This window comes from Actinia tenebrosa, unplaced genomic scaffold (assembly GCF_029948245.1).
Source record: "Actinia tenebrosa isolate PJP-AT-01 unplaced genomic scaffold, QUT_ActTen_1.0 PGA_scaffold3__52_contigs__length_22856419, whole genome shotgun sequence".
Taxonomy (NCBI): Eukaryota; Metazoa; Cnidaria; class Anthozoa; order Actiniaria; family Actiniidae; genus Actinia; species Actinia tenebrosa.
The window spans coordinates 19,078,653-19,095,039 of record NW_028292580.1 but is presented as its reverse complement, the minus strand read 5'-3'; the positions used below and the strand labels follow the sequence as shown (position 1 = coordinate 19,095,039).

At 37.3% G+C, this 16,387-nt stretch overlaps 2 protein-coding genes across 2 annotated transcripts in view; both read right to left on the bottom strand.

Annotated features, from left to right (window-relative positions):
• LOC116293226 (uncharacterized) overlaps positions 1-1,060 on the bottom strand; it is a 54,985-nt gene extending 53,925 nt beyond the window's left edge. The window contains exon 1 of the mRNA XM_089035455.1: positions 902-1,060. Within this exon, the coding sequence (XP_088891581.1) occupies positions 902-1,012 (111 nt within the window). The 5' untranslated portion in view covers positions 1,013-1,060. The remainder of the gene's footprint in view (positions 1-901) is intronic.
• Positions 1,061-1,345: 285 nt separating this feature from the next.
• LOC116306838 (copine-3) lies at positions 1,346-16,240 on the bottom strand. Its single transcript, XM_031716957.2, has 16 exons — positions 14,481-16,240; positions 13,637-13,816; positions 13,378-13,443; positions 13,051-13,125; positions 11,847-11,930; positions 6,662-6,751; positions 6,404-6,499; positions 6,032-6,118; positions 5,737-5,796; positions 4,126-4,259; positions 3,687-3,741; positions 3,400-3,451; positions 3,063-3,196; positions 2,553-2,716; positions 1,907-1,976; positions 1,346-1,809 (listed from the first exon to the last, which is right to left on the bottom strand). The coding sequence occupies exons 1-16, from the start codon at positions 14,613-14,615 to the stop codon at positions 1,678-1,680; spliced, it is 1,614 nt and encodes a 537-aa protein (XP_031572817.1). The 5' UTR covers positions 14,616-16,240; the 3' UTR covers positions 1,346-1,677.
• Between the last annotated feature and the right edge of the window lie 147 nt (positions 16,241-16,387).

Below are 16,387 nucleotides of genomic sequence, written 5' to 3'. Positions count from 1 at the left end.
ATTGCATGTTCGGCATCTAAAAAGAAACTCTAAACGTCATACCAAGAGGTCACTGAAATCAGATCCTGATTTGCATCCAAAAGCGTCAATAAATTTACCTCTCGATCGCCATATAATATACTTATTTTTCTATAAATTGACTCCGAGACTCATACGTTGACAATTCAGGGTCGTAATCATCATTTGAACAGTGGTGCTGGTTAAAAAAATTGTGTCAGAATTTTGAAATTTATTCTTGTAATGACTTTTTTAATGAGGAAGTGGCTCTGACAATTAAACATGGTCCGGTTAAGTCTAATAAAAACGCATTAAATATGGCCTACTCATGTCGAAAACAGTCCAAATGTTTTCTTATGGAACGGTACCAATCGTATTGGTAGCACATCAGTAAAACATTTTTAAAATGTTTGTCGACCGAATATTTCCGGGAATGAGATTATTACACAATATGGTACAAAATACCATGGTTAGCTTTCTCCTTTATTGTTTTTGTTTTTTGTTAGTTTTCTCCTTCTGCTTAGTGACAAATAAACTCCAAATGTTTTCTTATTGAAGGTACCAATCGTAATGGTGGCACTTCAGTAAAACGTTTTTAAAATGTTTGTCGACCGAATATTTCCGGGAATGAGATTATTACACAATATGATACAAAATACCATGGTTAGCTTTCTCCTATTTTTTTTTTGTTGTTGTTGTTGTTGTTGTTAGTTTTCTCCTGCTCCTTATTGACAAATAAACTCCGAAGCTGCTTAATCTCGTTATTATTCCAAACGTTAAATTTAAGTGATAATAATTGTTGATTTAACAACATTAAAATTCTATTCAATGCTATCAGCTGCTAACTATAGTTGTCAAACGACGATAACACTATTCGCTTCATAATATTTCACACATATCGTACCTTGAACAAGTTGCTTTTCGTGTATTCTACGATGGTTGGTTCCGATTCCTTAATAACATGATGCCATGTTGCACTTTCATTGGAACTGCCCAATCCTCCTTTTATTTGCATCGTCTGTTTCTTGGAAATGTAGACTGATGTCACGTCACGCAATCTCTAAAAGACAAGGAATCTTAAGGAAGAAAATTAGGACAGCATTTGATTTATATATTTCGCACTGGGGAATAAAATTGGTAGAACATTAAATTTCCGAGGAAGGAAGGAAGGAAGGAAGGAAGGAAGGAAGGAAGGAAGGAAGGAAGAAATGAAGGAAGGAAAACAAGGAGAAAATTAAGAAAAGAAGAACAAAGGGACGAAGAAAAGAAAAAAAAAGAAAAAAATAACAACCATTTAGAGAATAACACATGACTAGAAACTGAGGAGCAAAATTACCTAAACCATTAATACATTTAAATTCCTTTTTATTAATTGTTTTTTCTTTTCGTTTTTAAGTTTTAATTCCTAATTTCGTGTTTCTCTTGTTATCTCTAATTTCCTATACCTCAGTTGTTTTTTTTTTGTTACTTTTAGTTCTTACTCCTTTGTATTTCTTATGGTACTTCTTATTTGTCCTTTCGTATTTCTTATTTCGTTTCTTTTATCTTTTTTTTTAATTTCAATTTTAAATTCTTATCCTTATATTTTTTATTTCTCATTCGTTATCTTCTATCTTCTATTCGTTTAGTTCCTATTTCTTATTTGTCGTGTCGTATTTATGAAAACTGAAGATAGACTTTCTAGAGAGCGTCCAGTGATGGTGGACTTGGACCTTTTGGGTTTAGTGGTGGGATCTTTCTCTTATTGAAGTATTCCTGGACCTGCTTCGGCACCTCTGCTAGGACGTGTTGGGCGAGTAAAGCTGGTGATTTCTGGAAGAAAAGAAACGGTCATTTGCAATTCGTAATCGGGTTGTCCGCCGGGTTGAGAGTGCCGATACAGAAAGAGCGCCATAGTTTGCGAACTTACCTTTTCAAAATCTCTGAAGGGGACGAATTGCACAATGTCTCTATCAGCTACTTTTCCATGTACACTCAATCTGAAAAAAGCATTTTACATAAGATATATATACAACATACTATATGTAGTGAAAGCATTTCACCAGCCGTGAAATAAAATACTAACGTGCATAGTCAAATAGACACAAAAGAAAACAATGGAATTAGTGTTTACTTAAGTGTGTATAAGTCTAATATCTATTGCACAGGTTTAGTGACTTCACTCTAGTATCTTTTTACATAGTCATTAACAATAGCCTGATAGCACTCGCGGATTCATTGCCGTGACGTAAAAGAGATTTGATGGATATCAAATTCTGTACAGAAGACGGTCACGTTCCTATGGTCATGACAACACGACCACAATCCCCGGGTGCTATTGAGAATACGTGTACTTTGAAATATCTACCAAACATTACATTAAAACGATAGAAAAAAAGCGTAAAAGGAGAAGAAAGCTAGCGGAGGTTAGATCGCGAGTGAGTGGATGCGTGGTGTTGGCGGTGTTGCTCGTAAAGATTGGGATGGCGATGTTGATGTTGCAGATTGTGGTGGTGATGTTGATGTTGCTGGTTGTGGTGGTGTTGCTGGAATGGATGTGGTGGTGTATAACTTACAAGCCGTCATCAGCATCCAATTCTTCCATCTTAGAAAAGTTAGCCGATCCAACTCCGACAATAATCACCGACATCGGCAGGTATGATGCGCAGACAAGGGCATATTTTGTTTCCGCCATGTCTGACAGAACACCATCAGTCAGTATCAACAGAACAAAGTATTGCTGCAAAGAAAAGTATAAAATGAAGCAAAAGTTACAATGCATTACCGTACGGCTCCTTTCGTACTATAACCATTCTTATAGAAAGCCATTTCAATGTTACAGCATGATATACCGTATACGTGCTGTAAGTCACACTCGTTTCCCACTATTACAGTAACATCACTAGATTTTTATGAGAAGCAATTTCATTGTTACGGTTTTTCATAAAGTGTGCCGCATAAATATCAATACTAGGACTCATTTTATTCCTTATTTTGTCAAGAAGTAACAATAGAATAAACCCTCGAGACCTATCGGGCAGTAATTTTTCTAACTTATGATAAGTTCAATAAAGGCTATGTCATACCGAGGCAGTTGTTTGTCGAGAGGCTTCCGAAGCGAGTTCCGCTACTTGCTGTATGATAGGCGCTGTATTGGTGGGAGCTGAAAGTTCTATTTGCGCCAAACAAGCTTTATATGCTGCAACTACACCAATGATACCTGCAAGATAATGACAGACATTCGATCTAAATATTATCTATCTAAGGTGAGGTTGTAATTAGGCTAATGACTTTTGCTTCAACAGTAGGGCAATCAAAATAACGATGAGATGTGGCCTTGCATTTGTATTGAATTTATTTGTTAATGAGCGATATGAGGTAATGGCAGTTAGCTGCACAGATTCTTCATGATTATGAATATACCTTCACATTGCGGGTTCGCAGGGTTGAAGTTCAAAGGAAATGCATGGGAGGTCTGTGGATGGAAAGCAACATTTTAGGATGAATCATTCTTAATATTTTAATGAATTATTGAATTTCGTTAGTATAGCTCGGAGAATAAAGTATAAAATAAAAAATCATCTTCATCGACACCCTTCGTAACCAGCACCAGCACCAGCACCAGCACCAGCACCAGCACCAGCACCAGCACCAGCACCAGCACCAGCACCAGCACCAGCACCAGCACCACTTCAAGAAAAGTTACTTGCCTGAAACTTTGGCGGAATATCAGCACCGAATCCAAAAGCCGGGAAAAGCTTATCTCTGTTAATGAAAATTATCCCTTTATCAGATAACCTAAGTAACCGGCATGAACTAAAAATCAGACTTCTCAACTCACCCATCTATGAAATTGAAATTCATAATGAGTCACATAATCATATGATATATATTTCTATTTTAGGCATTTTAACTTCGACGTAATAAAAGTATTCTCCCACTACAGACCACATGTCAATCTCCATAGTATCATTTCTATGTTCAACCATTGCGCATGAGAAGACACATGAATATTTATACAACTAAAAAAACGTTATTCTCATAATAGCGCATGTCACGATGTCACCAACTAACAACCTGATTAGTAAAGGAAAGAATCAATTTTTCACGGCAAAAAAGAGGGTAAATATATTGTGGCCGATTTCTCACGTGTCATAGTCTTGGCAGATTTCCCCGACAGACGTTAATGCTTTAATATACTCATTAGGTTTGTTTTGCTTCATATAATGGAGTGAATGCGGTTCAGTTGGATCACCATTAGATAAGGTGAAGTCCACACCAACCTGCGGAGTAAAATATCAAAATATAAGAAAATAATTAGGGAACAAAGAAAAAAATACACCAACGTCACGACACCACAACACCACAACGTCATAACACCACCACACCACCACACCACCACACCACCACCACATTACAACACCACCACACCACAACACCACCACATTACAGCACCACAACACCACACCACCACACCACAACACCACCACCAACACACAACGTCACAAAACCACACCACAACACCACACTACAACACCACAACACTACAACACCACAACACCACAACACCACAACGCCACAACACCACAACGCCACAACGCCACAACATCACACACCACACCACCACAACACCACAACACCACAACACCACAAACACCACAACACACACACCACCACAACACTACAACGCCACAACGCCACAACACCACACCACCACACCACCACACAACACCACCACATTACGACACCACGACACTACAACGCCACAACGCCACAACACCACACCACAACGTCACACCACACACCACAACACCACAACACCACAACAAAACGTAGGAAAAAAACACTAAAAATTGTTTTACAGACACTTCTAGGAAGAAAGGAAAACAGGCAGGTAAAGATTAAAGCTCAAAGGTATTTAAGCCCATGCATGACACTTGACACAACATGATGCTCAACGGTAACATAAAAGGCTGCTGGCAACAATTCAGAAAGGTAAGGCCATTTTTGCATCGATGCGAAAGAAACAAAGTTTGTTGTGCGAACAGCCCTGCGCAGCAACACACTGGCAATGGCGCAGGCATTCATGGAATGCGACAGTATACCATTTCCGAGTTACCGCTGTCTTCCTTAATAGGCCTTTTACAACAAACAGTCACGTGCTGACATATGACTTTACTAACGAATCGATTCAGCTCAAGGTCCCTTGGGGAAGGCTCTGCTGGATGGCAAACAAACTTTAAATTCCTCCTTATCTTGAAATCGAAAGTATCTTATAAGAGAAAAAAAGTATTTTTGAAGAGGTTTTGGATGCGACATTAGTAATCCAGCAAAAACAATTTTCAAAAAGGAAGTCCACATTTATTTGCCATCCAGTAACAATCACGTGTCAATCTATTGGAAACGGCCTATTACAAAATCTTTTACGCAGGGTATGCCTTGAATTATTGTCTAAATGTTCACAAATACCAACGACAAAGTAAAGAGTGCACAAATTAAACAAATTAGTAAAGTCACTTTAAAATCCACGGACCTTAACTGGAACACGTGAATATTCTGCACAATTGCGAGGCTAAGCCTGAGAAACAGAGAACTCGAAACAAGTATATTTGGTATTAATACCGTTCTCCAAGTTTAGGTCATTTTTATTACTTTTATATGTTCCATGCAAAGGTCCTTGCGTAATGCTTAATTTGAGAACAAGTTGCAGTGTGCAACGATATCATATATATATTTATGATACAGCATAGTCGAACTTACACTGAAGTTTAACTGGCATCCTCCCATAACATATTCTAAGAATGAATAAATGCGAACGATCTGCAAGAAAATAGGAAACTTTTATATAATGTTTATAAAATAACTTACGCATATCGCGTTCTGATTGCGCGTCGTGCTTCTCCTAACACTTCTCTCGTGTTCTGCCAACCCCCGCGTGCTTTATGACAGCACACAGCACGCGCGCGAATTTTCTATTTCTTCAGTATTGCAAGAATACATACCAAGGAAATAAATTATAAACCTCTTCAAGTTTTCCATCTCGCCATTTTTTTACCTCACAATTATTGACAAGAAGTTGACCAGAGTTGACGTAATTCTTCTTCTTCTGTTTTTTCTTAGGATTGATTAATTCAAACGATTTCTAAAAGAAAATGACAACAAACAAACATCACCCGTCATGTGCCATCGAACAAAGAGTATCATAAAATAACTGTTATGAATGTCTCGTTCTGATTAGTTTAGAGCGCGTGCTTTATAAGAGCACTTCCGCTAGGAGTCGTGCTTCTCCTGACACTTCTTTATGACAGCACACAGCACGCGCGCGTGTTTTCTATTTGTTCATTCTAATGCTTGGTACCAATATCAGCTGAGGATTCTCATCAATCTAACGCGATGCAAAGTAAAAATCTAATGTATGTGCACTCACTCCTTCAGGATGCGCATCAAGCAGACCCTTCAAGGTGGTTTCAGTAGATCCAATAAAGTCATTGGTATCACCTTCGTCGTAGTCATACACATCGATCTAGGTATAAAAAGAAACGGCATCAGTAGCTTCCAGGGACAATGGTGAATGCGCCACGCCACCCTTTTTTCATCAAAATTTTACTGACGAAGTAAAATATAAATCCAATAACCCCCTTGACACTGCTGTAACACTATACTTTAAAATAATGGTTATATTTACCTTGAGTTTCGCATCGTAGTCCCCACCACAAAGAGAATTTACGGTCATCTCAAAAGGTTTCCAGATTGGATTCAAGTTGTTATCAATGACCTTAAAAACAAACGAGCGATTCTTGGTATTTAACGATTACTCATTAGCTTCTGTTTTTTGATACCCACTAACATGGCCGCCATGTCTTTTGATTGCTTGGAATGCTTGCAAACCGTCACGAAAAGACGTTCATACCATTGACGTTACGTTTTTCTTCATTTTAGACCACGTGTCATTCTCTAGAGTATCATTCATATGTCCAACGTGACATACGCTATCAAGATACGCTATCTATTGTCATGTTTTCCCATTATAGACCACGTTTCATTCTCTTGAGTATCATTCATTTGTCTAACGTGACATACGCTATCAAGATACGCTATCTATTGTCATGTTTTCCCATTATAGACCACGTGTCATTCTCTAGAGTATCATTCATTCGTCTAACGTGACATACGCTATCAAGATACGCTATCTATTGTCATGTTTTCCCATTATAGACCACGTTTCATTCTCTAGAGTATCATTTATTTGTCTAACGTGACATACGCTATCAAGATACGCTATCTATTGTCATGTTTTCCCACTATAGACCACGTTTCATTCTCTAGAGTATCATTCATTTGTCTAACGTGACATACGCTATCAAGATACGCTATCTTTTGTCATGTTTTCCCATTATAGACCACGTTTCATTCTCTAGAGTATCATTCATTTGTCTAACGTGACATACGCTATCAAGATACGCTATCTATTGTCATGTTTTTCCATTATAGACCACGTTTCATTCTCTAGAGTATCATTCATTTGTCTAACGTGACATACGCTATCAAGATACGCTATCTATTGTCATGTTTTCCCATTATAGACCACGTTTCATTCTCTTGAGTATCATTTATTTGTCTAACGTGACATACGCTATCAAGATACGCTATCTATTGTCATGTTTTCCCATTATATACCACGTTTCATTCTCTAGAGTATCATTCATTCGTCTAACGTGACATACGTTATCAAGATACGCTATCTTTTGTCATGTTTTCCCATTATAGACCACGTGTCATTCTCTAGAGTATCATTTATTTGTCTAACGTGATATACGCTATCAAGATACGCTATCTATTGTCATGTTTTCCCATTATAGACCACGTGTCATTCTCTAGAGTATCATTTATTTGTCTAACGTGACATACGCTATCAAGATACGCTATCTTTTGTCATGTTTTCCCATTATAGACCACGAGTCATTCTCTAGAGTATCATTTATTTGTCTAACGTGACATACGCTATCAAGATACGCTATCTATTGTCATGTTTTCCCATTATAGACCACGTTTCATTCTCTAGAGTATCATTCATTTGTCTAACGTGACATACGCTATCAAGATACGCTATCTTTTGTCATGTTTTCCCATTATAGACCACGTTTCATTCTCTAGAGTATCATTCATTTGTCTAACGTGACATACGCTATCAAGATACGCTATCTTTTGTCATGTTTTCCCATTATAGACCACGTGTCATTCTCTAGAGTATCATTTATTTGTCTAACGTGACATACGCTATCAAGATACGCTATCTATTGTCATGTTTTCCCATTATAGACCACGTGTCATTCTCTAGAGTATCATTTATTTGTCTAACGTGACATACGCTATCAAGATACGCTATCTTTTGTCATGTTTTCCCATTATAGACCACGTGTCATTCTCTAGAGTAACATTTATTTGTCTAATGTGACATACGCTATCAAGATACGCTATCTTTTGTCATGTTTTCCCATTATAGACCACGAGTCATTCTCTAGAGTATCATTTATTTGTCTAACGTGACATACGCTATCAAGATACGCTATCTATTGTCATGTTTTCCCATTATAGACCACGTTTCATTCTCTAGAGTATCATTTATTTGTCTAACGTGACATACGCTATCAAGATACGCTATCTTTTGTCATGTTTTCCCATTATAGACCACGTTTCATTCTCTAGAGTATCATTCATTTGTCTAACGTGACATACGCTATCAAGATACGCTATCTTTTGTCATGTTTTCCCATTATAGACCACGTGTCATTCTCTAGAGTATCATTTATTTGTCTAACGTGACATACGCTATCAAGATACGCTATCTTTTGTCATGTTTTCCCATTATAGACCACGAGTCATTCTCTAGAGTATCATTTATTTGTCTAACGTGACATACGCTATCAAGATACGCTATCTATTGTCATGTTTTCCCATTATAGACCACGTTTCATTCTCTTGAGTACCATTCATTTGTCTAACGTGACATACGCTATCAAGATACGCTATCTATTGTCATGTTTTCCCATTATAGACCACGTGTCATTCTCTAGAGTATCATTCATTCGTCTAACGTGACATACGCTATCAAGATACGCTATCTATTGTCATGTTTTCCCATTATAGACCACGTTTCATTCTCTAGAGTATCATTCATTTGTCTAACGTGACATACGCTATCAAGATACGCTATCTATTGTCATGTTTTTCCATTATAGACCACGTTTCATTCTCTAGAGTATCATTCATTTGTCTAACGTGACATACGCTATCAAGATACGCTATCTTTTGTCATGTTTTCCCATTATAGACCACGTTTCATTCTCTAGAGTATCATTCATTTGTCTAACGTGACATACGCTATCAAGATACGCTTTCTTTTGTCATGTTTTCCCATTATAGACCACGTGTCATTCTCTAGAGTATCATTTATTTTTCTAACGTGACATACGCTATCAAGATACGCTATCTATTGTCATGTTTTCCCATTATAGACCACGTTTCATTCTCTAGAGTATCATTTATTTGTCTAACGTGACATACGCTATCAAGATACGCTAACTTTTGTCATGTTTTCCTATTATAGACCACGTTTCATTCTCTAGAGTATCATTCATTTGTCTAACGTGACATACGCTATCAAGATACGTTATCTTTTGTCATGTTTTCCCATTATAGACCACGTGTCATTCTCTAGAGTATCATTTATTTGTCTAACGTGACATACGCTATCAAGATACGCTATCTTTTGTCATGTTTTCCCATTATAGACCACGAGTCATTCTCTAGAGTATCATTTATTTGTCTAACGTGACATACGCTATCAAGATACGCTATCTATTGTCATGTTTTCCCATTACAGACCACGTTTCATTCTCTTGAGTACCATTCATTTGTCTAACGTGACATACGCTATCAAGATACGCTATCTATTGTCATGTTTTCCCATTATAGACCACGTGTCATTCTCTAGAGTATCATTCATTCGTCTAACGTGACATACGCTATCAAGATACGCTATCTATTGTCATGTTTTCCCATTATAGACCACGTTTCATTCTCTAGAGTATCATTCATTTGTCTAACGTGACATACGCTATCAAGATACGCTATCTATTGTCATGTTTTTCCATTATAGACCACGTTTCATTCTCTAGAGTATCATTCATTTGTCTAACGTGACATACGCTACCAAGATACGCTATCTATTGTCATGTTTTCCCATTATAGACCACGTTTCATTCTCTAGAGTATCATTCATTCGTCTAACGTGACATACGCTATCAAGATACGCTATCTATTGTCATGTTTTCCCATTATAGACCACGTTTCATTCTCTAGAGTATCATTCATTTGTCTAACGTGACATACGCTATCAAGATACGCTATCTATTGTCATGTTTTCCCATTATAGACCACGTTTCATTCTCTAGAGTATCATTCATTCGTCTAACGTGACATACGCTATCAAGATACGCTATCTTTTGTCATGTTTTCCCATTATAGACCACGTGTCATTCTCTAGAGTATCATTCATTTGTCTAAGGTGACATACGCTATCAAGATACGCTATCTATTTTCATGTTTTCCCATTATAGACCACGTTTCATTCTCTAGAGTATCATTCATTTGTCTAACGTGACATACGCTATCCAGATACGCTATCTTTTGTTATTTTTTTCCATTATAGACCACGTTTCATTCTCTAGAGTATCATTCATTTGTCTAACGTGACATACGCTATCCAGATACGCTATCTTTTGTTATTTTTTTCCATTATAGACCACGTTTCATTCTCTAGAGTATCATTCATTTGTCTAACGTGACATACGCTATCAAGATACGCTATCTTTTGTCATGTTTTCCCACTATAGACCACGTTTCATTCTCTAGAGTATCATTCATTCGTCTAACGTGACATACGCTATCAAGATACGCTATCTATTGTCATGTTTTCCCATTATAGACCACGTTTCATTCTCTAGAGTATCATTCATTTGTCTAACGTGACATACGCTATCAAGATACGCTATCTATTGTCATGTTTTCCCATTATAGACCACGTGTCATTCTCTAGAGTATCATTCATTCGTCTAACGTGACATACGCTATCAAGATACGCTATCTATTGTCATGTTTTCCCATTATAGACCACGTGTCATTCTCTAGAGTATCATTTATTTGTCTAACGTGACATACGCTATCAAGATACGCTATCTATTGTCATGTTTTCCCATTATAGACCACGTTTCATTCTCTAGAGTATCATTCATTTGTCTAACGTGACATACGCTACCAAGATACGCTATCTATTGTCATGTTTTCCCATTATAGACCACGTGTCATTCTCTAGAGTATCATTTATTTGTCTAACGTGACATACGCTATCAAGATACGCTATCTATTGTCATGTTTTCCCATTATAGACCACGTTTCATTCTCTAGAGTATCATTCATTTGTCTAACGTGACATACGCTATCAAGATACGCTATCTATTGTCATGTTTTCCCATTATAGACCACGTTTCATTCTCTAGAGTATCATTCATTTGTCTAACGTGATATACGCTATCCAGATACGCTATCTTTTGTTATTTTTTTCCATTATAGACCACGTTTCATTCTCTAGAGTATCATTCATTTGTCTAACGTGACATACGCTATCAAGATACGCTATCTATTGTCATGTTTTCCCATTATAGACCACGTTTCATTCTCTAGAGAATAAGATTCTTTGTTTGAGAAGACACATGAATATGGACATAACTGACAAACCAATGGTATTCTTAAGAGAATGATACGTGGTCTGAAATGGGGAAAACTCCCATTGCCATATATCTTTGCCTCACCTCAGTTCTATGAACCAATACAAAACCACCATCACTTTTCATTCTCGAGATCTCCAAAAAAGGATCCGACTTGCTCAGAAAATCCTGATGAGGAATATAAAACAATTCGTTAAGTTTACTTTCTGACAAATTCATAGAGTGCATATCCTATATCCGTGAAAAACATTCATAGCCCGCAGTAGACCGTAGACCTACGAAACTTTGCACTAATTTGTACAATTTTGTTAGTTAACTTTTTTACGGATAAATGGTATGCACTTTATCACGTATTAGTTTCTATATTTGCACAATACTAACGTATCAAATTTGGTATATCATAGGGAATTCCCAATACACTATCCTTTTGGTGCATTTTACGTCATAGCTACCATGTTGGTTGACGATGATAAAGCATTCCTTGTTAGTTTCTTTTCTTAGATCAACCAACATAGACCTTTTCTGAGATAGCGAAAATACTGCATTGTGATCTAGCTTCAGTAAAAACATCTTTTGTTCATCATGCCTTATATGGTGCTGTTTGTACCTAAGCCAGACCACAATACACCCTGTTTATCGAACTCAGAAAAGGCCTAAGGCGGCTCTTCTATTCAGTTATTTATATCTCAAGGTATTTTGAGTCATACCACTCTTGCAACTTGTGTCGCAACGCCGTTTCGAGGCAAGTTGCAGAGAAAAATGCACCGAGTAATCGCGTCTTTTATAAGGAAAGAGCTACGAAAGAGCTAGAAGAAAACAGACAGTAACTGTTACGTCCAAAGGGCGCTTTTTTCTTCCATTGTTATTGTTCGCATAGTTTCGTGTTTTCGTGCAGTGTTTTAATGTATTCATATTAAGTTAAGTACTTGCGCTTGGTTAGATTTTTCAGTTGCAACTAGTATCGGTAGGAGCGAGGACCTACTTGTTTTAGAGAACGTTTTTTTGGTTCTCTCGTAAGTGTCTTTTTCTTCATGGCGTAAGACTAATGTATTTGTAAGTATTTTTCGTTTTGTTTTTCTTTGTTCGTTATCTGCTTATACCTTTGGTTTGTCATATTTAGTAGTTTGTATTTATTTATTTTGTTAGGAACTGGTGGCTTTGTAATATTACACTACGTTCAAGTATTTTATTAAACGCCTTCATGTATTGAGTCCTCGTTTCCTACAGTAACTGTTGGCAAATATAAAACTTTGAAGTAGAGGAGCTACTCCCCTTTTTACAAATTTACCTTATTGTCAAGGTTTTTGGCAGTGAAGGCTATTTTAACGCGATCGCTTGTTCCTGAGACTTCTTCAGCAAATACCTGTGTAATTATGTAAAAGGGAGAAAAAAGAAAAAAAAATAAGAAAAAAACAAAACAAAAACAACACACATCTATAATTTTGTTGGGAGAAATTCCTCCGAGAGAATTCCTGAGTTTTGCATTATAAGCTTTGTTTGAAAATCGCCATTAAGAATTGTCCCATTCTCACGAGATTGAAATTATCTTAATTAATTTTGTCCTCCGAGTTGAGCTGCTTTGACGTCACGTACAAGGGGTCTATACGAGACTTACTGTTATTGTTCCAGCTTTTTTCTCCTTGATTTCCAGTTCTTTGGTAAATGTCTTCTTGGAAACGACCTACAAGAAAGGCCCAAACTATAATTGCCATCCACAAACATGACCAGATAAGCAAGAGTTTTTAATAGAAAAGACGGGGGGTCAGGGAATCTAGCGACCCCTTTCCCACCCCTGCCCCCTCAAATACAGCCGGACACTTTGCTTTTTGCTCCGTGCTGGTGTTGTTTGTCGAGTTGTGCGATAGTCCCCTTACCTGACCAAGAGTACATTCCATTCCACCAAGAAAATCATCATCATCCAGATCTGTTGATTCATTGTCCACATCGTACACAGTAAATTTGAGTTTTTGGACCATTTCAAAATAGTAGTCCAACGAAATGGATTTGGAGAAGTCAGGGTTTAAGTTGTTTTTCACGTGCTCTGTTCTTGCATACTGTGAAGAAAGAAGAAGAAGAAGAAGAAAAAAAATATATATATATAATGTTCATAAGCAATGTGAATAAACTTTAACCCTTTTAATAGAAAAAAATAAAAAGAAGAATAAAATGATCAAAAACAGAGTAATGAGTAGCGAGGTAAATATCGCGGTTTTGCTGCATTTCTAAGGATTAGAGAACTACCCCCTGACCCCTGGCATCATAAAAAAAAACTTTCCAGTGGTACTGTAATTCAACACCAGATATTGTTAAAGCGTTCCGGATTACAATGTTTATTGACTGAATATTATTTTTACATGAAAGCCGAAGTCCTACATCTTTCAGTGCTCAAAGATCTCAAATTGTTGTAGTGATTTCCGTGCGCGCAATGGAATTGACTTGCCTGCTCCGATAACAAAAGTATAGTCTTTTTGCTCGTCATTTAAATCATAACTCAGATGTATTCACTTTCAGTTGCACTTGTTGGCTGACACCTATACACTACTGAGTAATTATATGCCAAAAAATGATAGCAAATATATCGTTCCAATACTGAGCATATATTGCTGGTTCTATATTGCTACTGAGAGGTGATGTAGGGCGACAGCATAAATTCTTAATGTTAGACAAGAGTAATGACTAAAAATGATAGAATTATACTAAGTGATAGAATTGCTTTACCTCAAACCATCGACCATCTTTATCTTGCATTAGCAACACCGCTATAGGATCAGATTTGCTCAGAACATCTTTATCTATCAGACCTCGACAAGAGATGTGGAGTTCTACTTTGGTAACGCATTGTGTCTGTTCCATGGCTTCAATGAAATTCTAGAATTCTACGATATTGAATTACACTTTTAAATGCTGTTAATTCAGCTCTAAATGAGGTTTGCTTTGCTCTAGAACGATTGTCAAAAAACTCAGGGCAGTCCTTCAGCTTTCTGCTGCTAGCCGCTCAATGCATGCGGAAATAGACTATTGTAATCTTAGTGAAGTGAATGACAAGACAAGACAGGTCTATACCGTATAAGAGCGGAAAAAATATTGTTAATTCGGTAGGAGAAACAAGTTGGTTTATTTTAAATTAGACGGATTAAAATACAGATTTACAGACTAAAAAGAAAAAGAAAGAAATGTAACAAAGAAAAAAACTTAGGCGAATTACATACTTTCAAAAAACTTTGCCTACAGGAACTCAAGCTATTACGACAATAGACTGATTTAACATGGCATGGGCTCTCGAAAGCGTATTCTCCAAGGATCGATCTTAGGTCCACTACTGACAGCATTTACGTTGTAGATTTGATAATACTCGCAAATTTTGGTTTCGAATAGTCGAAAGCAATCATCAACTTACAGACAAAAATCAACACCAGGAAATCGTCATCAGCTTACAGACAAACATCAACACCAGGGCATTATCATCCTCTTACAGACAAACGTCAACACCATGGCATCGTCATCATCTTACAGACAAACATCAACACCATGGCATCGTCATCAACTTACAGACAAACATCAACACCAAGGCATCGTCATCATCTTACACACAAACATCAACACCAAGTCATCGGCATCATCTTACAGACAAACATCAACACCATGGCATCGTCCTCATCTTACAGACAAACATCACCAGGGCATCTTCATCAACTTACAGACAACTTGCAAACAAATATCGACACCAAGGCATCGTCATCAACTTACAGACAAACATCACCAGGGCATCGTCATCAACTTACAGACAAACATCACCAGGGCATCGTCATCAACGTACAGACAATTTTATCATTAACACCAGGGCATCGTCATCATCTTACACACAAACATCAACACCAAGTCATCGGCATCATCTTACAGACAAACATCAACACCATGGCATCGTCCTCATCTTACAGACAAACATCACCAGGGCATCTTCATCAACTTACAGACAACTTGCAAACAAACATCGACACCAAGGCATCGTCATCAACTTACAGACAAACATCACCAGGGCATCGTCATCAACTTACAGACAAACATCACCAGGGCATCGTCATCAACTTACAGACAAACATCAACACCAAGGCATCGTCATCATCTTACACACAAACATCAACACCAAGTCATCGGCATCATCTTACAGACAAACATCAACACCATGGCATCGTCCTCATCTTACAGACAAACATCACCAGGGCATCGTCATCAACTTACAGACAAACATCACCAGGGCATCGTCATCAACTTACAGACAAACATCACCAGGGCATCGTCATCAACTTACAGACAAACATCACCAGGGCATCGTCATCAACGTACAGACAAACATCAACAGGGCATCGTCATCAACGTACAGACAATTTTATCATTAACACCAGGGCATTATCAGCAACGAATTACTGACAATTTTATAACAAAATCATAAAATAACGATATATATATATACATGTGTTAGATAACGTTTTTGAGATGAAATATAGGTCGACATATCAGCGTTTCATCAAAATCGATTGAAATACGGCGTTGTAGGAACGTCTTGAAAAAAACGGTCGAAAATTAACTCGCACTCGCAAAAATTAATGATTGATTAAAAATTGATC